Source organism: Peromyscus maniculatus, chromosome 13 (genome assembly GCF_049852395.1).
Source record: "Peromyscus maniculatus bairdii isolate BWxNUB_F1_BW_parent chromosome 13, HU_Pman_BW_mat_3.1, whole genome shotgun sequence".
Taxonomy (NCBI): domain Eukaryota; kingdom Metazoa; phylum Chordata; class Mammalia; order Rodentia; family Cricetidae; genus Peromyscus; species Peromyscus maniculatus.
This window is the reverse complement of record NC_134864.1, coordinates 27,190,346-27,216,977: the sequence shown is the minus strand read 5'-3', so window position 1 is coordinate 27,216,977 and position 26,632 is coordinate 27,190,346. Positions and strand designations below refer to the sequence as shown.

At 40.6% G+C, this 26,632-nt stretch overlaps 1 protein-coding gene and 1 long non-coding RNA gene across 24 annotated transcripts in view; one reads left to right on the top strand and one right to left on the bottom strand.

Annotated features, from left to right (window-relative positions):
- Positions 1 to 10,900, top strand: part of LOC121822013 (uncharacterized) — a 35,245-nt gene extending 24,345 nt beyond the window's left edge. Inside the window, exons 2-5 of the long non-coding RNA XR_006062927.2 lie at positions 2,236 to 2,401; positions 6,454 to 6,668; positions 7,817 to 7,949; positions 10,634 to 10,900. This is a non-coding gene — a long non-coding RNA (uncharacterized LOC121822013). The remainder of the gene's footprint in view (positions 1 to 2,235; positions 2,402 to 6,453; positions 6,669 to 7,816; positions 7,950 to 10,633) is intronic.
- The window catches only part of Epb41l3 (erythrocyte membrane protein band 4.1 like 3), a 231,463-nt gene that overhangs the window by 164,803 nt on the left and 40,028 nt on the right, over positions 1 to 26,632 (bottom strand). Inside the window, exon 1 of one of the 23 annotated variants that reach the window (XM_076549855.1) lies at positions 10,668 to 11,024. The exons of 20 other annotated variants lie outside the window; for them this stretch is intronic. In XM_076549855.1, coding sequence (XP_076405970.1) covers positions 10,668 to 10,722 — 55 coding nt within the window. In that variant the 5' untranslated portion in view covers positions 10,723 to 11,024. Of the gene's footprint in view, positions 1 to 10,667; positions 11,025 to 26,632 lie in introns of those variants that run through there. 2 more of the 23 variants (XM_076549844.1, XM_076549850.1) reach the window with 2 other exon arrangements.

Below are 26,632 nucleotides of genomic sequence, written 5' to 3'. Positions count from 1 at the left end.
CTGTGCTGGAGACAAGCCCTAGCCCAGCTTAGCTGAGTCTTGTTGGAGAAGAGAAACTTGGACAGCAAAAAGGGATGGGAGGACAGCAGGTAAAGATTCTAGGAGAAGAAAATCCCCAGGGTCCCTGAACTCTTCAGTAATGTGGAGAAACCTGTAAGAGAGAGGGTGGAGTGTTTGCGCCAGAGCACAGGAGGCCCAGGGGATTGACAACAGACTCTCAATTGCACCCGTAGGTGGTGAGCTGTCTACAAAGCAACACTGTGTATTTATATCTATCTCAGAAGCACCGTCTGAGTGCATTTAGGAGAAACAGCAAATGAGTTTGCAGCAAGGAGACAAAAGGAACATTTTGCTGTTATTTAAGCCATAAGTAATACCAATGTTAATATTTAAAGGCAGTTATGACTATTTTCCTGTCACCAAGCTATTATTCAGGCACTAAGAGCAGAGACAGAAGGACACAAGATAGAATCAGAAGCACACCAGAGGAAAAAGACTCTTCAGGATTCGATGTGCCATTTATATTCTTTCTTTGGTCAATCAGCAGCTCAAATTTTTGAGTGACACATGTAGCTGTGCTCACACACACACATTACACACACACATACACACACACACTATACAATATGGTTTGATCAGGGAATTACCCTTTCTATCTCCTTGAACATTTATTTGTCATTTCTTTGTATTGAAAACCTACAAATCTCCTCTTCGTTGCAAAATAAACAAGCTGTTGTAACCTGTAGTCACACCGTGTGCCACAGAGCACTAGACCCCATGTCCCTTTTTTGCCTCTGATTGCATTTGGGGACTCATTGTCTGGCTCTCTCTAGCTTCCTTCCTTTTGATGTCAGGACCTTTGCATGGTCTTGATTGTGTTAACCGCTAACTCCGCAGAAGGGGTCTGCATTGAGTCTACCAGGTTTCTAGCCAGGGTATTGGCTAACTTTACCAATGAAAGAGGGGGAGTAGATTAAGAAATGTGTTTGGAAGGAGAGTAGAAAGAGATCCAGATATGCTAATAAAATCTATGGGGTACATATTAAGTCTAAGTTATCCATGTGATACTTAATTCATATTTTGAATAATCAATAAAATATTCACCTGCAGCTCAGAGGAGACTGAGATCAGGTAAAAATTAAGCCCTGGAGCATGGAAGATGTTGCTGAGAGGCAGCATGGAAAAAACTCAGCTGAAGATGGATTCCTCAGGCAAATTACTAGTTCAGGACTGGTTGGGGAGAAAGAGATCAAGAAATAGCCAAGTCATTCAAAAATTAGCTAAAGGGACATTCACTGGATTTAGAACATAAAAGTTACAAGTGACTACATCTGAGAAATTTCAGTTGAGGTAGAGGGTAAGTAACTCAATGGATTGAGTGGTGAATGTGAGTTAAAGAATTTGAGGCCCTAGAACTGGTGAAATATGTTTGTAATCCTAGCTGTTAAGAAGGCTGAGGCAGGAGGATTCTAAGTTCGAGGCTATCGTAGGCTACAGCATGAGTTCAAATCCAGCTCAGGTACCTCATTGAGTCCCTATCTCTAAATTAAACCTCCAAGCCTGCCCTTGGTGACATATTTCCTCTAACAAGGCCACAATTCCTAAACCCACAAAAACAGGGCCAGTAGCTAGGGACCAAGCTAACAAATGCCCAAGGATCTAGAGGATACCTCATTCAGACAGCCACAGGAAAGTAGGGGGGAAAGAGGAACTCACTCATGAATTATAAAGAATAGAGAAAAGGCCTACTTTTCATCTTAGTTCCCGAAGAAATCAAACTGCCCACTTCATTTCCCCCACATTCTTCCTTCCGGACTCCAAAGCACCCACAGCTGCCATGAGGGGCTTGTTTGTCATGGGGCTGATCAGGGGAGCCACTGACCAGCTTGGGGAGGGGTATGTGTTACATAGACCTCTTCCCAAAAGGACAACTACATTCATAATCACAGACTTTTAGCCCAGAACAAGCAGCCACGAGAGTGCCGCCTACCATCTACAGGTAGAGTCCATTCACCTGGGAGCACACAGATCGCTTGTATGGGCTTTTGTTTCCTCTTATATCGCTTTGCTCTGCTTGGCTTTATAGGCAGTGCTGGGAATTGAACCCGTGACCTTGTTCATATTAAGCAAGTGCTTGTCTCATTTTAAGAGACTAACTTTCCCCTCTGGAGAAGTGCTGTTGGGTGCCTTCCTTTCTTATCTCCTAGTCACACCCTTCCTCTTCACACTGGACAGGACCGAGGCAAGCTAGCCTCTGCCGCATCTCCACAGCGCACTATCTGAGGAAGGAACCTCTGATGGACTGGACGGGAACTGTCTATAACACCAGCTTGGAGAAAATGCCTTTCTTCAATTATCTAAATTACTTTCATCACTAATGAACAAACCCTCCGCACCTCAGGTAATGGGCTTCTTTTCTCTTTCTACAAAATTGAAAGGGAAAATGAAGTGGGTCAGAGACTTGGAGGGTAGATGGGCAGCGCGGTTCTTCAACTACAGCGGGTTGCATACCGCAACTGTTTTATTTGTGCTTATCTTTAAAAATGAAAGAGGGAGAGAGGCAGAGAAGGAAGGAAGTGGGAGCAGGGGGACAGAAGGAAGGAAGCTTTTTAAACTCTGGCTCATTTTCGCAGCGTGTCAGTGAGGCATAAACACATGAAATATAGGAGAAAACACTATGCTTGTATTAATACTGTTTACCACTTTGCTTTTTGTATATAATAAGTATCATTTTGTAATATATTTTGTGTAGTTCGTGTCTAAGTATACATCGCTAGTAATTATAATTATTATGTAATTCAGAAATTATTTTTAAACCCTAGTTATGTTTATTCACATACAATAACAAAGTTTCAATACTCACTTTATTGCATTAAGCTATAAGATAACTCGCAAGACGTTTCCCAGCCTAAAACTATTAAGTTAGGGTAACATTCTGTAGAGGAAATAGAATGCAGATAAAAGTTTGTGGAGGGAAAATCATATGCAGAATATCTTTTTTAAATGCCCTCCCGTGCTTGTAAAGTATATGATGGTAGATGATGAATTGCCATGGCATTTCAGAGTCACATAAAATTTGGTTATAAAAAGTAAAATATGTACATGATATCTGAAGCTACATGCTGTGTGACTTCTTAAAAATAAAAAATTTAGATGTGAATTTTTAAATGTGTAAGGAGTATATAGCTTCATCCAAGTGGTACTAAATAGTTCACAAGAACAAAAGGGGAGATGAGTGGAAGCAGTCTCTCCACTGACACCCACATACTTCCCTTCTCACCTGCAATGTGACTCCTACCACCTCCCCAGGATGGTCTAAAAAAGGGGGGGAGGTAGGAGAAAAAGCCAAGGCTTTGTTGATGTATCAGAAAATGTTTTGGAACACTAAATGTAAAGCATGGCTCTGGCTTTCCCCGAGGGATACCCACATTTGCCAGGGGCCCCACAGGGCACAGGCAAGTCCTGATTAGATGGAAAACATCTGTGAGTGGTGCTGATTATTTGTCAACAGAAGGAGAGGCTAAGGGTTGCAGAGCACTCCCCAAGGCATCTCCCTTGCCGTGTCTATTCAAAAACATTCAAGGCTCTCTAGTGGAAGGAGCATGTTAAATATTTTGTTCTTAGACTGCATAGTTTTGGATCCCTGATTTTTCCAAATTAAGAAGTTGTTATGTATAAGTTGTGCTGACCGTTTTTGCACCAGAATCTTTTAAAAACCTTGGCAGGGTGCTTACATGCTTCTGGACTCCTGTAAGAAACTTAGGTGGAAGCCAGGTATGGTAGACAGGAAGGTTATGAGTTTGGGGCCACCTAAGGCTACAGGACAAAAGCCAGTCTCAAACAAAATAAAACACAAATGAAATACACAACGACAACAAAAGAAACTTATGTTGATTGAACACCTAGGAAAGAAAACTCAAAATATATAGTCATAAAAGAAACCTGCAGAAGTTGACTGTGGATGGAGTTCAGTGGGTAGGGCACTTGCCTAGTATGCAGGGAGTCCTGGGTTCAATGCCCAGAACTGAATAACCTGATACAGTAGTTCATAACTATAATCCCAGCATGCAGAGGTAGAACCAAGAGGGTAGAAACTCAGCTACATAGTGTAGCTTGGGCCAGGCTGGGATAGATGAGACTTTCAATCAGAACTAAGCAAAGCATTGTAGAGTCCAAGAACCATGTGAAGCTTGATTTGGTAATGTTTACAGGGTCTCCCAGGGAAGACGTGCTAAGTCCACGTTTATAAAACATATCTTGAATATAGTCTGTTGATGTGGTTGTGCAGTATTCCCTTCAACAGGACAATGTAGCACTCTGAAATAATTTGTACATCTGGAAGACAGTCAGGTCCTTCTGATATGGGAGCAATCTACAGAAATAAATGAAATAAAACAGTGACAGCAGCCTGGCTCTAGTTGAACAGTGTTCTCAGTCAGCTGTTTGCAGCCTAAGGAGGTGTGGACTGATGAACTTATTTTTAGTTAGTATCAGTACATACCATATAGAGTTAATCAAATGCTTAGTACCAATCATTCACCTTTTAATTTGGAATTACTTTTACTGCTGTGTGCATGACAAAAACAGTAATTATGAGTCTGCAGGGTTCATGAACAATTAGATTAAAGTGTTGCTGAGGCATAATATATAAAGTATTCTCCCTAATTGGAGATATCCCTTGTGAATGAGTGGCCATGTGAACAGGCACTTGAGGGACAAGAGGGAAGGAAAAAAGGGATAGGTACAGTCTTGACTTTCTTGGTGACAAATGGCCTTACAACAGATTTTAACACCTTAAAGACTCATCCAGAGGCAGGAATTTCTCTTCTGTAGAGGTGAAAACATCTCTCTGCACTTCCTAAGAACAGGCAGTTTTCTGTGGTTAGTATTCAATATCTGTAAGTGGGGGATGAATATGTGACATCTCTAACCCCAGTTCATAATAGATTTCTCTGACAATGCTTAAATTACAAGTATAATTAAATACAATTTAATTTCTATAGAAAACCAACTGATTGTGCATTTTAAATTATTTTTTAGGTTCGTATACAAAATAATTAGTGCCATTATGTTTTTTCCATACCTAGATGATATGGACTATCTGGGACTGGGGTAAGGAAGACAGCCCAGAAGTGAGCAGAAGGCATGGGGGAGGACAAGAGGGAAGAGAAACAAATAGACCCACAGTAGAGTGAGAGTCACCTCTGCAAACTCTCGGGTTTTGTCATCCGTCTAGCAGAGCTTGAAACCAATGCTATTTTCAATGTTAACTATAAATAATGCAAGCTTTCCAAAGTACACAACTGTGAATCTTGAAATGGAACATAATTTTATTTTATTGATTATGATTGTTCTTTTTTTTTAAAAAAAGCATCTTATAAGACAGCCCAGGGTGACCTCCAATTCACTATGTAGCTCAGGCTAGCCTAAAACATCTAGTCCTCCTGCTTTAGTCTTCTGAGCATTGGGATTACAGGCCTGTACCACGACTTCTGTCTGGTTACGGTAGTTTGTGTGTGTGTGTACACATTTGGGTATGCACATGGGCATGAAATCCACCACATATGTGTACAGATTGGAGGACAACTTATAAACTCAGTTATCTCTGTCTATCGTGTGGGTCCTTGGAGATGGATCTCGGGTTTCAGCTTTGGTGACAGCTACCTTAACCCACTGAGTCACAGGTATGATTATTCTTGTATGTAGGGACAACCCATGAAGCTTTCAGGAGTTCAGGAGGTGGGACTTTGGTTCTTAAGGGCATTCTGTGCCCACTCTTGCCTCATCTGTTCAGGATTACTTCCTAATTTTGTCTGTCTGGTCCCTTTTGTCACTATCTCCATACCTTTTAAATTAAATAGCAATACTTTAAAAGAAATGTATTAAGTAAGAATGCATGGGCTTTGACTTAATCTAGCTTTCCCATAACTGGGAGGGTATGCTCTATACTTAGGCTCTTATAACAGCTCTTGGTTGTTCAGTGCTATTTCTCACTTCCTAGAATTTGGTATTTGGAATAAGATAATCACCAATTTCTTTTCTAGTTAGTAAAGGTATTTCTTTTCAGTGCTTTAAGAGATTTATGAATTGTATAGGCTTATAATGAATAGATTAGGTATATGAGGAAAAATGCTTTTAAATTTTTAAAATCCAGCCTGCCAGTTCTTATGTTTGGAACTTCTGTTACCCAGGTTTTCTTTCTCTGCTGTTGCCTGGCAACAAGATGTGGCCAGAGATGTCAGAGGTTAAGGAGCAAACCAATGTCATGGAAAGTAACTCTATCAGCATTTCCCATCAAACTTTGTAATCTTTGAAATAAAATAGATTTCATTGTATTAAATGCCTGTATTTTTTCTTATCCAATGCCAAGTTTTTAAGAGACATTTTTTCCCTTTCTGAATATGAGTCCATTACACATGGGGAATTATAATTATGTGCATTGCTTTGTTACAGGCTCTTCTATTACACCAGACTACTTTGAAGGTTAAAGTGAACAGCGTGTGGCATTATGAAGCCTTGGCTATAAGAGAAGTGGTTGTGGACATTTTTAAAAAAAATATTCTAAGCATTGGAAACAATCATTGGCTCTAAAGGCCCTCACTACGAAGCATCAGTTAACACCATGCTAAATTCTATTTTTATGTGTACGTGTCTGCTTACTAGAAAAGGTAATGTAAAACATTCTAGAGCCTTCCTTGCCTCTATTTCAAAATGGGAAAATTGGAAATAATTTAAATATTATCCCTAGTTAATTTTTTTTAATCTCTTCTGTAAGAAACTCCTAAGGATTCATTGCTCAGAGCAGTAAATGACATTTTGGTATGATGCAATTTAAGGGTTATTTTTCAGTCTGGATAACACATTAGATTTTAGTGACAAATCCTTCTAGAGAATGTTCATAAGCTCCAGCCCAAATGTTTATCTTTTCCAAATTAACTTCAATAAAATAAGACATCTTGAGTTAGAATCACATTCCTTAGAGGTTTGAAAAAGATCTCTGACAGTTGGTCCTCCATCTCTAGGTAAAGCAAGAGCTACCAGCCACTTTAAGGATGTGCCCCTAAATTTTGTCAGTGAAAAATAACCATGCCCTTCCTCCTCACTCAAATGCTCTGCAAACACTGACCCTCAAATTGCAACTAAGTTAGTTCTAAACTAAGGCCATACGTTGAGTAATTCTTACCAGTTATAAATAATTCCTATTTATAGGAAAGTATGCTCATGGATAGGAATTATCCAAAGCGAGCTGTGTATTCTTCTCAAATTTCATTGTTTTACTATTGCTGTTTTTTTTTTTTTTTTTAGCTCTTTTGGCTCTTTGGGGGGGGCAACACTCAGCTCCTAAGTAAATCACATGGAGGGCTATTATTACTTATAAATGCCCAGCCTTAGCTTGGCTTGTTTCTTGCTAGCTTTTCTAAACTTAAATTATCCTGTCTATCTTTTGCCTCTGGGCTTTTGTCTATTTCCATATATCTTTCTTCACTTCTTTCTCTGTGGTTTGCTGTGTAGCTGAGTGGCTGTCGTCTGGAGTCCTCCTCTTCCTCCTCTTGCTCCTAGAACTTCGTTTCTCCTATTTATTTTCTCTCCCTGCCAGCCCTGCCTATCCTTTCTCCTGCCTCGCTATTGGCCATTCAACTCTTTATTAGACCATGCAGGTGTTTCAGACAGGCAAAGTAACACAGCTTCACAGAGTTAAACAAACACACCATAAAAGAATGCAATGCATTTCTGCATCATTAAACCAATGGTCCACAACATAAACAAATGTAACACCTCTTAAAATAATATTCTATGACATTTTACTCTTGTATAGACCAGTGTCCTTGGAGTCCTTGGCCTAGTCAGTCAGACTCCTGAAGAAATAAGCAGACACCATGATGCCAACTGTCTACTTATTGCTACTGCAAGTTCCTGCATTAGAGGACATGGGACTTTCTAGTATACAGGTATGTTTTGAAGGTTAGAGTTAATGTGTAACATTATGAAGTCATGTAGTATGTAGAAAGTAATAGTAGTTCTCTAAGAAGTAATAAAAGTAGTTAGGAGCTGTATCAGGGAAGAACAGGAAAATCTCAGGCAGTGACAGCAAAGAATGTTAATGAATGACTACAGGGTCACCTCCAAGGAAAGGCAAGAAAATGCAAGTCTAGAACTTCTTGCATTAAATTCCAAAGTGACTTTTAATATTCTGACACATGCAATTTGAATGATGCGGCACAAGAGAATGTCATGTGTGCAATCCATATGTATGATGTAGTTATGTTGAAAACAATGCAAAACTGCTATTATCACTTCAATCTTGAATTACAGCCCTGAGGAAAAAAGGTTCATTCCCCCACCCCTGTAACTTCTAGTTTGAAAAGATTTTAAATAATTCCACAAAAAAGAATGTTTGGATTCATTTAGAAGTTATCAGAAAATACTTCATAGTTAGACATGTAAAGGAAAATGGGACGTGTTACAAATGTAGGAGGACTTAAAATATTATACCTGTTAAGTGAATCCACGAGAGTCTGCCAAAGGGTATCAATGATTTATTAAGATATAAAATAATGTTTTGCATTTTGACCAACCACCAAACTGTTTTGCCAAAGTGGCACACCATTTTACAATCTCACCAAATCCTTGTTTTTAAGGCTCTGATTTTTGTACAAAAGCATTCAATCATTCTGTCAGACCAAACCAGGAAAAGTAAGCTATAGTTCAGAGCTGTTCTATTCCGTTTACTATGCAAAGCCATTCTTGGCATTTGCAACTCTCAGCCCTTTTGACTATTCTTACAGTGTTCACCTTTTCGTCCACCACTTTTTTCTTCTTCTTTTTTTTTCTGGTTTATTTGCATTTATTTTCTTATTTATTTACATTGTTACTCTGTTACTCAACAATTCTACCCTTAGGAATATATCCTCAAACTACTGAAAATGTGCATCTATGAAACATGTACATGAAGGTTTACAGCAGTGTGTTGCTAATAGTAAAAAAGTTAAAACAACTCAAATAGCTATCAAATACTGGAGAGAAATAAAATGTGGCTTATTCATACAATAGAATATTATTAAGACATAAAAATGAATGAGAAACTGACAGATTAAGTGACTTTGGTGAACCTTCATAATTTCATTTGTAGATCTTTCCATTTTTAATTTATAAATATATTTGGGGTTATAAATTATAAAAGTACTGCCTCCTGTCAACATTGTATACTTCTATTTGATGATTTCTGTGTCAAACATTATATGGAAATGTTTCCAAGTATTTTCTGTATTAACTGTGAATGAATAGAACAAAATAAATTGCCTGTGATGGAAAAAAAAAAAAAGATATAAAATAGGGAGAAGCACCCTCACAGATACAGGACAAAGTAAACAGACATTGTTGTTCATTCTGCCCCAGGGGTGAATGGAACCAGCCATGCAGTCTCCAACCACCCTAAGAGAGAGAGAGCAAGTGCACACCCCCTTTCCTCAGTTTTAAGCAGTCACATATCCAGGGGAAAAAAAACACACCTCTATCAGGCCAGATACCCCAAGGTCATTGGTGGAGCAAATTGCCATAACACATACCCTGTGAGACTTTCTCAGAGTATAAGCTTTGTTTCTGAAAGTCATAGTCAGCAGAGGGTCGAGGGGAGTGGACACACAATCAAGTAGTTGATGGGGAAGGGGTTGGGTTCCTATGCATCCACTGTCCTATGCCCCTCAGGATGCGGCATGGAAAGCAGATGGGAAATATCACTTCTGAGACATTAAGAACCCTTGTGAAACAGATGGAAAGATGAAAAAGGTTTCACCAAGAGAAGTTCCTGAGTTGCCTGAGTTTCTGCTGCTTCTCTGTAAAACTGTTCAGAAGTCACTTCTGATCCCAGTCACTGTTGGCATCCACTATTCTGAGGACCACACAAAGACCAACACACCCCCTAAGAGAGCTAGGCACAAGGCTCTCTCTCCTGAAACAGCCAAGTTGGGTTTAAAGGCAGCCCTGTCCTTTGATGCTTAGAGAATTAACCTCCATGCATCAATGAAATTGGGTTACCCATTGTTTCTGCAATTTCATACAAAGTAAACTTAGATTCCATGGCACTAGTCTTGTGTTTAGTTCTTGGCACAGAATAAAATGAGTCACAACTTGTAAGCTGCAAAGGCAAAGCCCAAGTAGACAACACTTGTCTTTGGAGACCGTTCAAACTTCTCTCTTAAGGACTTCCTAAACTGTAAGTTGCCATCACAACTAAAAGCTGTTTCCAGACTGTTCAAACATGTTTCCCCAGAGCAGAGAATTCCTAGCCAAATGGGTCAGACTGTTGTGTACAAAAGAGGACAAAAAACAAAACAAAACAACACACACACACACACACACACACACACACACACACACACACACACACAAGGTGAGACAACATTGTGGCTAAGTTCCACGTCCTTTCATCCCCAAATTTCCCTACTCACTGCTGACGAGTCCAAGGACAGTTAACAGAGCAAAGTCATAAGTGAACAAACATTTTAAGACGATTATGCCTTAGGAATAATTTCCATATTTCCCTTGTAGAATTCATGTGTCAATTTGCTTAACTGTTTGTCACATTCAGATTCTAAGGACAATGATGATTCCTAACCACCATCGCTCTGTGCAGGTCCACCTTCCTCTCGGCAATAGGAAAAACTCACCTCCAAATCCTAGGAGCGACTTTGAGCACAGATAGAGACAGATGAAGGAAGGCATGGTGCACTGCAGTAATGCCAGTGTTCCTGAGGCTTCCACACTGCGCTCCCCCTCCTCCAGGAATACTCCCGGGGAAGCACAGAAAGCTCCCGGCGGTAAAAGCAAGGTTTTCACACTGTGCTTTCTAAATTCTTCCCTTGAATGCAACTCTCAAAAATCAAGCCAGGCGCTGGAAACAGTCACTGTGTAGCATTTGGGGATGTCCTTGGGATTCTGCTTCTAGTATTTTCCTGGGTTCCCGGTGTAGCAGCTCTGCATGACTGTGCAGTGCTCTCCAAAAATGCTGTAGAAGGAGATTCTAGGAGGAAGGACACGGAAAACCTGAAGCATCTAGGTCTCCCCGTGACCCTGGCTTCTAGGCATCAACATGGAATCTGCCGTTTGGGATCACTTTTTCAGTTTTCTTGGGTCTACTTTCAAAGTCCTTATATTTTCCAATTGTCTTATTAATACACATATCAAAAATCTACAGGCAGGCTGTTAAAATAAGCAGAATAATTACGTCAATGTTTGCCCTTTATTTTATCTTTTCCTTTCAATGTGTTTCCTCATATACTCTCCAAGTAGGTCTGAGTGTATCTAACGTGCCTTAGTCCTAAAGTGTAATACTAGCAGAAATGCGCTGGTCACACCAAACAGCTGAGTCTCTCCACTAAGTAGATGGGGCAGATTTCCAACAGAATCAATCCACTAATGGATGGTTCCTGTGGGAGGGGGCAGAGCCCACTCAACAAGGAAGAAGAAACGGTTCCAGTGATCTAGAATGCTATATGGAAGAGGGTAAAGTACCACCAATTGCAAACACTAATTTAATTTTAAGTCAACCCTATGAACAATATATTATCATTCCATCTTTAATGGATGAAGAGAATATCTTAAAACAGTCAAGTGATATGGTTCATATTAAAAAAAAAAAAACAGCAAGAAAAGCTCAACCCAGCTGCAAAATAATGAAAAGCAGGAACCGACACTTCATGACTGCGGAATGATATAACCACATGTGTGACAAGAGGTGATCAGTCCCATCGATCATGAGAGAAATATAAATTCAAACTCCAACAAGGGGGTGATGGTGTCAAATGGTATATATTAAAACTCCAATTTACATATATCAATTAACAAACACTAAAGAACTGTAACAGTTCCAAGTCTTGGGAGAAACATAGACCCATACTCTAATGATGATTTATTTAAGGCGGCAAAACAAAGCTGAACATTTAGATACTCTGTGGTCTGGCAATTCTACTTGATCCAAGACAACTTCTCAGACCTGTGCATCAGGAACCACAGTTGCAACCAAGAATGCCAAAACAACTTCCTCCTCACAGCATGATTCTCAAAACACCCACCGAAAATTGAGGCTGTTTCATGCACAGCAGTATTAAACATGTAAGAGCAAACACATTTACTACACATACCACAATACAGGTAAAATTTCATACCAGAAAGTATTGAAGTGTTATAAACCACAGGATGTGTATTTTAAAAGTTTAAAACAGTGAAACTTAAAATTCCATTTTCAGAATAGTCATGAATGTCATTAGAGTATAAAAATAAAATATAGGTTAGACAAATAGGTTGGACCTAAGGATTTTGTCAGGTGGAGACAGAGAATGGGATGAGGTCTTAGCAAAATGTTAGGCAAAGGTTATTGTCAAAATTCTAGGTTTTGAGCCAGGCAGTGGTGGTGCACGCCTTTAATCCCAGCACTCAGGAGGCAGAGCCAGGAGGATATCTGTGAGTTCGAGGCCAGCCTGGTCTACAGAGAAAGATCTAGGACAGGCAATAAAACTACACAGAGAAACTGTCTCAAAAAATCAAACAAAAAAAAATTTAGGTTTTGTTTTGGGAAGTGTTTTCAATGCTTACTATATTGTTTAAATTATCTAATAATGAAATAAAACACAGGGGAAATACCAACGAGATTGTTACAATGACCAAAGGTCATGAGAACTTCAATACTGTATATCTGAGGTCCTGAAAACAGCCAAAGAACCATTATAAAAACATAAATAAGCAAAAACTGGCAGTCATCATACAATGATGCTGATGTTGTCAGAGCTCAAGTTCCATCCAGTCTACAGACCCCAAGCCCTGGACTACCTCCAGGGTGGGGCCAGACTCTCTTTCTCAATATGATACACAAGAGCAGCACACACTATTTCATCGTCTTGTGATGGTGAGTACCTGTCCGTGAGGCATAGTTTGAACTGATGACAAGTCTAAACAGATATTGCTGGGCAACAGAAAGACCAGGCTAGACCAGAACCCTTGGACTAACTCGCACCAACAGCACTCAAGGGGACATTGCAGCTACCTGATCTCAGTTTCTTCAGGATGTGAGGGGTTGATAGGTTGATAAAATGATTATATAGTGACCAACACTTTCAGTTGCTTATACACTGAAGATTTACCAACAGTGTTGGTGTGACCTTCACTAGAAGAGTCTACAGGGCATGAGTTATTCATACTTTCAACTGAAAAATGATTGAAACGAAGTCAGTTAAAAATTTCCCCAGAGTCATACAGTTATGAAAGATGGGAGAGTTTTCATCCTGCCTTTCTTCCTGCTCCATTGTTCACGCTCTTAATATCTCATATGTGTAGATATGCAACCCACACATGGGCTGACACATATATACATATGCAAAAATGCTCACAAGTACAGATACACAAATGTGCACATACAAGCACTAAATATACAAATATATATATATATATATATATATATATATATATATATATAGAGAGAGAGAGAGAGAGAGAGAGAGAGAGAGAGAGAGAGGGACTCCTGAGTATAGATGCATATATTGCCGATATATATTCACACATATACGTAAAGTAGTTATTTTATCCTTGTGAAGAAATGCCTGGAACGACCAACTTAAATAAGGGAAGGCTTGTTTACTTATTTTGTGTGTGTGTGTGTGTGTGTGTGTGTGTGTGTGTGTGTGTGTGTGTGTGTGTATGTGTGTGTGTATATGTGTTCATGTGCTTGAGTGTGGGGAGGTCAGAGGACAGCTTTTGGGAGTCAGCTCTCTCTTGCCACCATGCTATTTCCAGGGACCATCAGGCTTGGTGGTAAACGTCTTTTCTAGCTAAGCATCTCACCAGTCCTAGAAAGATCTATTTTGTCTCATGGTTTCAGAGACCTTTGGCTCCACTGGTTCTGAGCCCATGTGGAGGCAGAACAGCACAGAGAGGGCAGCATGTGGTGGAGTAAGCTGTTCACCTTTTCCTAGACAAGAAGCAGAGAGTGAAGGAGGGACTGTGATCTGATTCTAGTGAGCTGCTCCCTCCAGGCACAGCACCAGGATGTTGTAGAATATTATTTTAAGGTGTGTTACTTTTGTTTATGTTGCATTTGTTTGACTCTGTGAAGCTGTGTTACTGTGCCTGTGTCTAATATTAGACCACCTGATGGTCTAATAAAGAGCTGAACAGCCAACAGCAAGGCAGGAGAAAGGATAGGCAGGACTGACAGGCAGAGAGAATATAGAGAAAAAAAAAAGAGATGGAGGAGAAAAGAAGTACCCAGAGAAAGAGGAGGCCAGCCACCTAGCTACCCAGCAAGCCATGGAGTAAGACTAACATTTACAGAAGTAAGAGAATGGGAAAATCCCAGAGGCAAAAGGTAGACAGGATAATTTAAGGAAAGCTGGCAAGAAACAAGCCAAGCTAAAGCCAGGCATTTATAAGTAAGAATAAGTCTCTGTGTGTGATTTATTTGGGAGCTGGGTGGCAGTCCCCCCCCCCCAAGTAAACACCACCACAACAACAACAGCAGCAGCAGCAGCTAGTGGCAAAATGTTCATAAATTATTCCATGGGTAATATACTTTCACACACACATACACAATCATGGAACTATCTGAAGAACACATCTGTGGCAGTTTGAATGTAGCTGGCCCCCACAATCTCATATAGAGTAGCACTCTTAGGAGGTACGGCTTTGTTGAAGTGGGTATGGCCTTGTTGGAGGAAGTGTGTCACTGTGGGGGCAGGCTTTGACTATCCTATGCTCATGATACCACCCAGTGAGTCAGTTGACTTCCTGTTGCTTTCAAGTTGTAGGACTCTCAGATCCAGCACCATGTCTTCCTGCAGGCCACCATGTTCCCTGTCATAATGATAATGGACTTAACCTCTGAAACTGTAAGCTGCCACCCTAATTAAATGTTTTCTTTATAAGAGTCCCATGGTCATGGTGTCTCTTCACAGCAATAAAAACCCTGAGACAGTATCTATAAACATATGTATAAATGCACAGGTATATTTGTACACAGGAATGTAGATGCTTTGCAAACACACTGATACACACTCATACATACAGGTGTATGTACATTCATATGCGCACATACAAACATTTGTATAGAAACTTTTAGATGACAGAAATGGAAGAATAGCTTGGAAGTTAAGAGAACTTGCTGCTCTTTCAGAGAACTGGAGTTTGGTTCAAAGCCCCCACTCTGGGTGGCTCATAACTGCCTGTAACTCCAGCTCTAGGGGATCTGACATCCTCTTCTGGTCTCTGTGAGCACCCACACACATACATGCACACAGATATATGCATATGCATATAAAGAATAAAACAAATCATAAGAAACACTCACATGTTCATTTACACATTCATGAACAAGCATAAAGGTCTATATACTTCTATAAGTATTCATATGTGTGTAGATGCATACACATATAACTATATAACTAAACATATGTAAATGTACATAGGTGCATATATTCATGCACAAATATATAGAGAGATGTGTTCAGATATACAGAGGTAGATACACACACACACACACACACACACACACACACACACACATTTGTCTGTTGTTTTTTTTCAGCATTACCCAAGAGATTCAGTAACTTCTGTTAAGATTTTCTATCCATCTTCCTCCAGCACATATTTCACGAAGTTAGACTTGAGAAAAGCAAAACCAGTGTGACTCCATGGAACACTCACCCCCACAACTTCCATTTGAGGACTCCTATTTAAAATCACTGTCCATTTGTAGGTGCAGGCCTTAGTATGGCTTGTCCCTTCACATCAGGGGCCACAGGAGCCTCTGGTTGTATCCCAATGTCAATTCTCTGGTGAATAAGTGCCAAATCCACAAGTGGCTATATAAGATAAACTTAGAAGAAGCCAATATTTGAAATTATACATATTTTTTTTATATAATTATTATACTTTGGGGAAAAGGTATGAAATGTTATTTATATTTTTCATTTATAAAATGTATTCATATTCTCATGTGGTAAACAAAGATTAGATTAAAATAAAAATGAATAGTGACAATTTTCATAATGAAAATAATAAAAACACTATTATTATTATTATTATTATTATTGTATTATTACATATATAGAAAACTAGTTTAAGTTTGGCTTGTGTTATCTCTCTCTGTTTTTTTTTTTTTAGCTTAATTCTGGTGGCTTTACCCTTAGAGTATCTAAATTTGAAGTTTTTCCAATGGGTTTAAGAACCGTGTTACAATTTCTATCTTAAATGTCCCTCAAAGGTCCATACATTGAAAGACAACCCTGCTGATGGTGCTCCCGGGGCATGGTGGATCCTTTGGGAGCTAGAGCTAGTTTGGTCGTTGGAGATGTAGCCACAGGGGTAATGGATCCCAGGCTGCCCTTCATGGCTTTGCTTTCCTGAGTAAGGTGAGAAGTTCTTCCCATCCTGCACTTCCATCAGGAGGCCCTTCTTCCCATCATGCTCTCCCATCAAGAGTCCCTTCTTCCCATCATGCACTTCCATTAGGAGGCCCTTCTCCAGGGGCCCCAAAGCCAATCACCATGAACTGAGGCCTCTGGTGTTGGCACCCAGCCAAACCTTTCCAACCTAGCTGAGTGTCTCACATATTGTCACACTGATGGAAAGCCAAGGAGGAAGAAGGGGCAAAAGAGGAAAAGAAGAAAGAAACACGATTCCCTGTAAACATCCATGCTGACATAACTAGTGAGATGGGGAGAGTCGGAAATGGAATGAGAGGTACAAGTGACTCAAAAGGGCTCCTCAAATGCCAAATATGAAAAGAAGCAAGAACCCACGTAGTTAGTACAGGGAGGAAAGTCAACAGACAATGCGTGCACACACACACATACACACGTGTGCACACACACACACACACACACTGTATTTTATCACAACTTGTCAAATATCTAGGTCTCCTGTATAGAAATCTAATCTCCTAAAGATGCTGCCTTTCCATTGGACGTTTAACATAAAACCGCAGGAAAGGAAAAATGAAAGAAAATACAGATGCGAAGTTTTATCTCAAACTAGAAATTTTGGTTTTCTGATGTTTTGGTAGAAAACCCCTGGAGATTTCAAATAGAAAGACCAAAGAGTTTTCTCTCCAGTGGAATCTCAAGGTGAAGGACCCCGTGGTCCCTGAGCTGGCTTTTATTATGAAAAAAAAAAAAATCAAGTGCTATATGATAGCTGCTGGGCTGGCTGGCAGCAGAGGGAGGGAGAGGCACACAAAGCTGGATGTTCCACGTGACTCTTCATCTCAGACGCAGGAAGGTAGGGAAAGATCCTGGTGGAGGACTCAAAACTTGGCAGCTGCCTCCAGGCTCGTTGGAAAGCTGTGATTTAAATATATATTGCCACAGAGACTCCAACTACATCTGGAGTCTACAATTTAATTTCTCCCGGCATTAAACAGATGTTTACTTTTAAAATGTTAAACAGTATATGTTTAAGAATATTTTAAAGCTAATGTTTGCCAAATACTGTAGCTAAAAACTTGCTATTTTTATGCAGCTTAAATGGTTTTAGCATAGAACAATGGTCCTACAAAAGTCCAAGGCAATAAGCTATCAAACCCCTGGTTCTGAGTGGGAGAGGAAGAGCCTCTGAGGTTTAAGTACCCAGAGTCTGTATGAATGGTCTGTGTCTGACCTACAAGTGCAATCCAAGGGGACAATCTTCACCTTAAATGTTTAAAATCTCCAAGAAATTTGAATGCCTGGTAGGATTTAAAAGGACACATCATAAATGTGTAAATATAAAGTAAGACTACCTCCCAGAGATCCGGGAGGTACCATAAGACTCAGCAGCACCCAGCACAAAGCAGGAGTCTCCACAGGGGTAAGAAAGGGTGGCTGAGAGAAGTAGCCGCCACTGCAGACATCGTGGCAGGGATCCACGAAGCAGCAATGAAGCTGGCTGAGGGAAGACAAAGGTCCAGGCGGTGAGACAGCCCCGTTGGACTGTGTGGGAAAAGCTGCTGCATACAGATAGGAGAAAGCTGAACAGATTCTAGAGTCATTTCGCACAGACAGGTGACTCAGGCAAACATTCATTGTCCACTGTTTTTAGCACACTAGTCTAACTCCCAGGCAAGGTGGCGGTGACCTACAGGCCACAGAATCAGTGCCGATTATTGTAACAGTCCCTACCAGTGTATGTTAACCCCCCTAAACAAAAACCCAGCAGAGGTCCTCCGTGCTGAGCTGCTGGATGATTTCTCCATCAATTTAATAACAGCTTTTTATTTGCAGGGGGTAGGGGGGGGGAAACAGGCAATCACTTTCCCACTGTGAAAATGAAGCCTTGGAGACGCTGAAAGACTGAGCGTGGCTAAGTCATGATTTTGCACACTGTCTACCTAACTGGGGGCTTCCTCCCACCTACTCACCCCACTAATACCTCACTGCCATTCTCTGGGGTTCCGTGTAAATCCTGAGAGAGCCACATAGTTCTAAACCAACAGGCTTTGCTCCGTCCCTGTTTTCAGATTATGATCTGGGGCAGCTGACCACAAGTAGAGAAATTTACCTCCCAAAATATGTGGCAGAGGCAATTCTTTATTTTCTCATTTTTTTCAACATTTCCTTTTCTTCAGAGAGGTCAGCATATCTGCAATCAGGATGTAAAACCAACAGAGTCCACTGCAGCAGTGATCCCACCAAAGCCGTCACTAATCGTAAGACATCTTAGAACAGAAGAATCATGTTGTCTTTTGCCAGACAATAAATACCTGTGAAACTCACAGGCTGAACATTTTAAGAGACATGGCTCTAAAAAACAGTTCTTACGAGCTTACCCAGCATGTATCTGATCTTGATCAAATCTTTTGTGTGCAGGTTCTTTACCTATAATTCCACTGGAAATGGAGGCACAGAAGAAACTGGCCAATGGCCAAACTGTATTTCCATTGTATGCACTGTGAGGAATATGTGGATCTGTTGTTAGGCAGATCCAAAATTCTTTGAATAGATTTGCCACAATGGATCAGATTTTTTTTAATGGAATAATCATATCCCCACAGCACTCGCCAGATTATGACACATTTCATTGTTTTGTTAGCAAATGATCTATTTTTTATTAGCTTTCATTCAAATGCTTGGGTCCTAATACAGCTTCACAGAGTTAGTCTCTGGCCCTTCTCTTCATCCACAAAGAGGAATGGATATGTCTTCCAGTGTTGTAAGGGTTAAAATGTATTAACAAAAATTCATTTCAGGATTCTTTCTAGAACAAAATGAGATACTGGGAAAGACTAAAGGGACAGTTGAGGAGTCTGTGGCAGGTGTTCCGTATCCAGCAAGTGCTCTGTCAGTGTTTGATACAAAAGGATAGTTCTTAGTAGAGCAATTAATAAACATCTGAAAACAACTTAGAACCATGATGGTGAGACATCCCAACGTGTCAAATTATTCCATCTGATTCAAAGTGAGAATCTGCAGTAAATTAAAACCAAAGGCAAAGTGCTTCAAAGAGGAGAGTGACTTGAATAAAAAACGAACTCTGTGCTAAGTGCCGAGACGATGACTCAGAGAAGTGGATTGCAGCGCTGCGCGGCACTTACTGTATCTGTCAATGGCCGCCTTGTTTCCAGGGGCAAGCCATTTCCCCCCCACCCAATTAATATAAAGATCTTTTTATCCCTTCAGCGTTTATCTGATCCTGTTCTAAAAAGAAGATTCAGAAACTGAAATCTAGAACAAAAAGGGAAATGAACAAGCCTGGCTGCTTTGGTTACATTTTACCTTTTGTTGTTGTTTTTAGAGCTTCCAATTGGCTGGACTGGAGTCCCTGGTTGTAAAGTGGGCGTTGGAGCCTAGCTGTTGGGGAGACTATCACCCATGTGTCCCGTTGTCTGCTGGCTTCATATAGCATCCTTACATCACTGAGTAGAAAGACTTATTCGTTTATCTTTGAAACAAGGTGTGCAAAGGCAGGTCTGTTTAAAAGGAAACGGTCTCTTGCACTTCATTCTAAATGAACTCACTTCTTAGGCTTCCCCAAAGGGGAGCTCAAAAGCATGCCAGATGTCTCACTCTTGGTTAGGGCCACCTTCCACTGCTCTGCCCTGTTGTGGGGAAGTTGGGGAAGGTTCCCCTGCACTCTGTCACTCAGGTTTTGCAGACACTCCTACTTGTGTTGACTTGGGTTCAAAGTAGGAGACACCATCAGTAATGAAAAGTGAAGATGTTAAGACCACGGCGTTCCCCAAATAAGACACATTGGTGTATTGATTATTTCAGGCTGAAATCATTGATGACCCGTGGCTTCAGGAAGGGTCATTTGGGCTGTCTTATGTACAGAAATCTATAAAGATCCCCCTGAGAAGGATGTCCTTCAATCTACCATGCCTGGAAAATTAGCCCTGATCATCAAAACTTGGTTATTAGGGCTCTGATAAACCTGAACACACACACAGTGAGATACCCCAAACATTTTACAACCTCTTACACCCCTCCAATTTATCTCTGTTAGGATTTGGCCAAGGTATTGGTGGTCCTCAACTGGTAGCTCTGTTTTGGGAGAGGGTAGAAACTTTAGGATGTGGGGCCTCACTGAAAGAAGTGGTTTTCTGAGGGGTGGGTCTTGAGGTTTGTCTTGACTCACTTCCTGTCCTCTCTCTGCTTCTTGTTCAATGGTGTGACTGTGAAGAGGTAGGGAAGCCCCGGGTACACACAGGCTGTAGCCGCCATGCCGACCTTATCAACATGGCTTCTCTGCTGTGATGGGCTGTGTCTCTGTAAACTGAGGGCCAATGTAACTCTTTCTTCCGACATGGCTTTCTCCAGGTATTTTATCACAGCAATGAGAAATGTAATTAATGTAATTCTCGGTAGCATCCTGGAACTTATTACTCTAGCCTAGAGATCCATTTGCTATGTCATTCTCTCACATATTTATTGTGTTTTGCCCAGAGAAGATAAACACATCATGTTTTATTCCTCTCAGGAAGATCCTTGTGTGCATGCAAAACATAAAATTTTTATGCATTTCTTTCTTTTCCTTTGTTAATCAACATTAGATTCTGGATCCAGCCCAGAAGTCCAAGTAAGAATTAAAGGAGGGAGCTGGAACTACCTGGTAGCATACACACACCACACACACACACACACACACGTATAATCCCAGCATTCAGGAGACTGGAACAGGGGGATCATGGTGAGTTGGAGCTCAGACTGGGCTACAGATATGAGTTCCAGGCCATCTTCACAGGGAGAGTGAGTTCCTGTCTCAGACAAGCTAAATCAAAACAACCAAGGACTCTACTTTCCCCTACAACTGTTAAAGGACTTCCTCCATGCTCGGGTGCACAGTTTCTGCCTGGGCCACATCCCTCTAAAAATGGCAGCTCTGGTAAGATGACCACTTTTTTTTTTTTTTTTGCCTCTTCAGCTCTCAATGGGTCCTGCTTACACTACATATTTCACGTTCTTACAATTCAGACCTATGGGGTGGTAACCGCTTCTCCTAGTGTTCATCTCATGGTGCTGGAACTGCCCCCATATGTTTCATTTTTTTTTACACCCTTCCATGTGACTACTTTACATTCTCAACCCCTCAGAGCTGAATGAGTGCCCCACTCAGTCCTTGGCATGGTGTGCTCAGAAATCAAACTAACTGAAAGAAAGGGTTGGTCCTTAAATAATTTTGTTAGAGCACAATTACAGATTTTGGCACTCAGAGTGCGTGTATTTTTATGTATGCAGGTTTACATATTCATGTGTGTATACCTGTATGTCTCTCACTGACTCTGACACCTTCCAATTCGGCTAGTCTGGCTGGCCAGGGAGCCCCAGTGTTCTATCTCTGCCTCCCCAGGGATTACAAGTGCATACAACCACACTCAGTTTTTCTCATGGGTTTCTGGGGCTCAAACAGCTGTTCATGCATGTCTATCAAGGGCTTCATTGACTAATCCATCTCCAATCCCATATGCATATTTTTAAAGGCATTTATTTGTCAAGGCTGCACGAGACAGGGGAGCGCGGAACTCACTCATAATGTTATGAGCAAGTAGTCTAAAAGAGTTTAAAGAGCTAATGAATTTTATTATGTTGTGATTGTGTGCGGTGTTATCTGAAGTAAATGGGATTTCATGTATGGTAATTTAAGCTCTTCCTAAAGATAATTATTTGGCAGCTTGGTTATTCAGCCTGCTCTATGAGGCCTGACAACTCGGCACATTTACAGGCAGGTGTTGGAAACACAAACTCCGTCTTTGAATCCTTAGTGTCCCAGGTAATTAGAGCTATCAGGTTTCAATCTGTTCGGGAAAACTCACAGTTCATTAGCTGTGTACGCATGTAACTAGGTAGTACGACTTTAATAGATTAAAGTAGCCTGAGAAATTGGAATAAGTTATGTGTTTTGGTTTATAGCATTTATAAAAACCCCTAAAATAGCTGTGAATGTGCAGCTCGAACACGGAAATTCATATTCATGTAAGTTACCATCTCTGTCAGTTTGTAAGGATTATAATCACACAGCTGTGTGAAGATTGAAGTCATCAAGGTAAGATGGGACAAGGTGGAGGTTAGTCCAGTGATTGTGGGTCTTAAACTGGCACAAGGTGGGGCCCCGAAAGACATGATCCAGGGGAAGGCATGTGCCAGTGTGGAACAGAAGCAGCCCCAAAATCTCTTCCCCTCCCTGCTTCTGCCCCCACAGCAGCATTTGTAGGAATTTCCAAATAACATAAAAAGAACTAGCAGAAGTTAATTTTCTAAAAGACTTATTTGTTTTTATGTGTATGTGTGTGCATCTGCATAAGTTCATGGGCACTCTGTGCATGAGGGTGTCTGCAGAGGCCAGATGCATTGGACCTCCTGGAACTGGAGTAATGCAGATGGTTCTGAGTTGCTGTATAGGTACTGGAAACTGAACCTGGGTCCTCTATTAGAACAGCAAGTGCTCTTAACTGCCGAGCCACTTCTCCAGCCCAAATTCTGGGGGGGTTGACTGTTTCTTAATGTGACCCATTACAAGCCTTTAATGAAATGACATCATCCTGTATGATGGGAAAATGAGAACTAATGAGAGAAGAGAAACAAGTGCAACTGTCGCAATGCTTCCCACATTCCAGATGTAAACCTATGAGAAGTAAGGACGTGAGTCCCTCAGGCAACACCTAAACTCCACTTACCAGGAGTACAGTTTAGTTCACACAAAAGTACACTGGAAGAGCCTTATGGAAAGCCACATTCAGTAGCACAGATAACGACGACACTATAGAATGAAGTAAGTATTAGGTGCCATCGCACAACCACTGAGCTAGGAAATGCAAATTAAATAATAATTCTCATGTTGGTAGGAGTTTCAAGGACTAACATTAAACCCCTGTGAGTGAGTGCAGTGAACTTGGAGACAACCATACAATAGGTTATACGAATAGTAAGGTCCCATTCCAAGACCTGATGATTCCAGTATTAGAATTAGCATCCTCCAAGATGAAAAGAGGTTTAATGAACAAAAATATTTCTTTAAATACTTTCAATAATTCAAAAGTCGCCTTTTCCCAACTACAAATGAGGAAGCTAAGTCCATCTTTTTAAATAGTATCTTCAATATTTAAGTATGAAATATATATACTATATAGATATTATAAAATTGTAAGTGTAGATATGCACTCTCACACACACACACACACACACATCTGCATCACAAAGTAAGAATACTATAGTGGATCCATTTCTCTATTCAGTAAATACCTATTCAGTGCCTCTACTCCTATTTCTGAGGTTTAAGTACTATTCTCACATGCTTCAAATCAGAGAAACAAGACACAATGAAGTCACATACATGGCCCAAGGTGACAGAATGCTCATTGTCAGTAAACTCCAGGAGTCTGTGTCTCCAAGAACTAAAGATCATCTCTCCACTATGACTAAGCTATCATAACTCTCTCTAAGTTTGGTAAAATGAAAAAACAAACAAACAAACCAAAAAGACACCCATCTAAGTAAAATCTTGAGGCCTACAAGGTAGGATTCATTAGTAAATATTGTAGTGGGTAGCCATTCCAGCTTTGATCTGGAAGTTCCAACCCCCATTGAGGCTTCAGTAACTGTCATGACTACAAGGCAGGGCCAAGAGAGAGCCCTGAAGACCGGAGATCCTGAAGATCCGAGATCTCTTGGTTCCTGGACCCTGGATGCTAGACACAGACCGAGCAGAGAACTTCAGGGAACGCTGCCAGACTGCGCTACGTCTTCCCCAGACCCTGCAACCTACCTATCCCTTCATTTTTAAGTTACGCCACTAAAAAAATCTCCCTTTTAACTATGTGGAGTGGCCTTAATAATTTCACCAATAAAATATGATTTTAATTTTAAAAGAAAAAGAAAATAACAGGCAATGCCAATGGTCCCAAGATGTATTTCTAGGAACCTGAGTATTTATCATTTCTTAGTTTAATAAAATAAATAAATAAATGGTTGTAGTGCAGATGGGAAAATGTTATTTGGGAGGTGGATGTTTAAATTTTTGCTAAGTTTTGTATATAGCAGGATGCAGCATACTGTGTTCCCAAAAATATGTAAGTGAGTAGGCAAATGTCACTAGAGATTTATAATAGATAAGTTCATCAAAATACAGTAACAGTCAAACAAACAAAAAAAATCTCCTCTTTTCATTGAGGAGAATTCAATGTTAATTTTAATGTCAGCTAATTACACAGTGTACCCTTAGCAATGCTAATAGTTACAGGAAGCCATGAAAGTGTTCAGCAAACCATAGCAGACTTCTTTCTCTCCCTGTCAACTTCCCCTGCCAAAAAGCATTCGTGAACTGACTTGAACCTCTTCAAGAAGATGAATAAGGATGGCGATTATAAGGAGTTACTTCTTAACTCATGATTGGACAGTATAAAATGGACTGCCAAGAGCAGATCACTTAGTCTATCATTTTTTTTAATCACACGACTGTGACACAAGGCAAGGTATGGGGCTCCATTAGGTACATTCAATGTATGATTATGTATTATTATTCCTATTATGTTTAGGGGATCGGATCTGTGACATCTCTCCCACTCAAACTTGTGTGACAGCAGACAGACAAACAGATGAGCAGCCTTGCTGTAATGTATGTGCCCCCAGACAGACACATCACCCCTGTGCATCAGTGGTCATGCTCTACATTCTACCATTTGCCGATATTGTGTTCTATGATTAAAAAAGAAAGTGTATCACTCTTCAGAATGCTATCCCCTGCGGGGGCGTTGCTATTGCTGTGCTAATGAGGACTCCTGCCAGGACAGTGACTTCCTGGTGTCTCAAGGACATTAATCAAATTCTCAGCTGGTGACACCACTGTGATCCACACAAAAACAGGATTCTTTGATTATTCCAGCTATTGTTATTCTAGAACTTTTTTTTGTCCATTGCTGTTCAGAGGGGGTAAAGGAAGATTTGTGATCTTTAGAAAGCAGTTTAAAGCAAAAGAAACAACTTTTAATTTATAGTTAATAAAAAAGCATCATTCCATTTACTTTCTACTAGAAAGAAAGGAAGAAGGAGGAAGTGAAGGAGGAGGCAGGAATCTGGAAACCACTCCATCCTCTCCCAGCTGCCTCTGGTTAGATCCATCCTCTCCAAGGCATGTTCTCTTGGCCTTTCAAAGCTTGGGCAAGAGCGGATCAGTAGGGACTCCAAGTGCCCAAGTTGGCATTATGGAGGACGGAAGCTCCCGTAAACACCTGTTTGAAGTTCTAAGGTATCCCTGACTCTTTAGAATGAAGGCTGAACTAAAATTAGTTAGGAAGGGACTTTTCTTCCCTCACTTCAAACCCAAGTCCAGTGCTGGAAATAGAGCACATGTCAGGTCCTGAGTTCGATTTGTAGTGCTAAACCAACGTAAGGCACCTTAGCCCAGGTTACCTACACCCATGAGAATCGTTGTAGTAAAAGAGACTGACAACACCAAGTTCTGGTGAGGACACAGAACACCGGGGCACTGGAGAATGTGAACTAGGAGAACTACTCTAGAAGCTTGGCAGGTCCTTATGAGGGTTGTACCATATAATGGAGCAATCCTACATTCCTAGACATTGACCCTAGCAATGTAAACACTTTTACACACACACACACACACACACACACACACACACACACACACACACACACACACACCAAATTCCTGAATATTCATGATCATGGCAAGAATTCATAATTCCCCAAAGCTGGAAATAGCCTTCACCAAAAGGGTGAATAAACACACTGTGGTATGTATGTATAATGAAGCAATGATTGATACAGGTAACAATTTGCATGTCTCTCAAAGACACTGTAATGAGTGAAGAAGCCAGCCACACGAATTCAAACATAGCGTCATGCAAATGGCTCTGCTCCTGTAATTCCATCTAAAATATAAAAACATAATGATGGAGAAGAGATCAGAAGCCTCCATGGGCTAAAGTGTGGCTGTGTGTAACTACAGAGGAGTGGTATGGGGGAGGCGCGGCTAGTGAGGGGGTTGTTTTATACCCTTGGTGTTACAGGACTCTTTTGTGCCAAAAATCTGTACAAAAGATGAAATGTTCTGATTGATAATTTATAAAAGATAAAATAGAAAAATGTTTACAAAGAGAGACAAAACAAGCTTGAAATTAATGAACTCTCCAACATGGAAGCAGCATATCCATCCA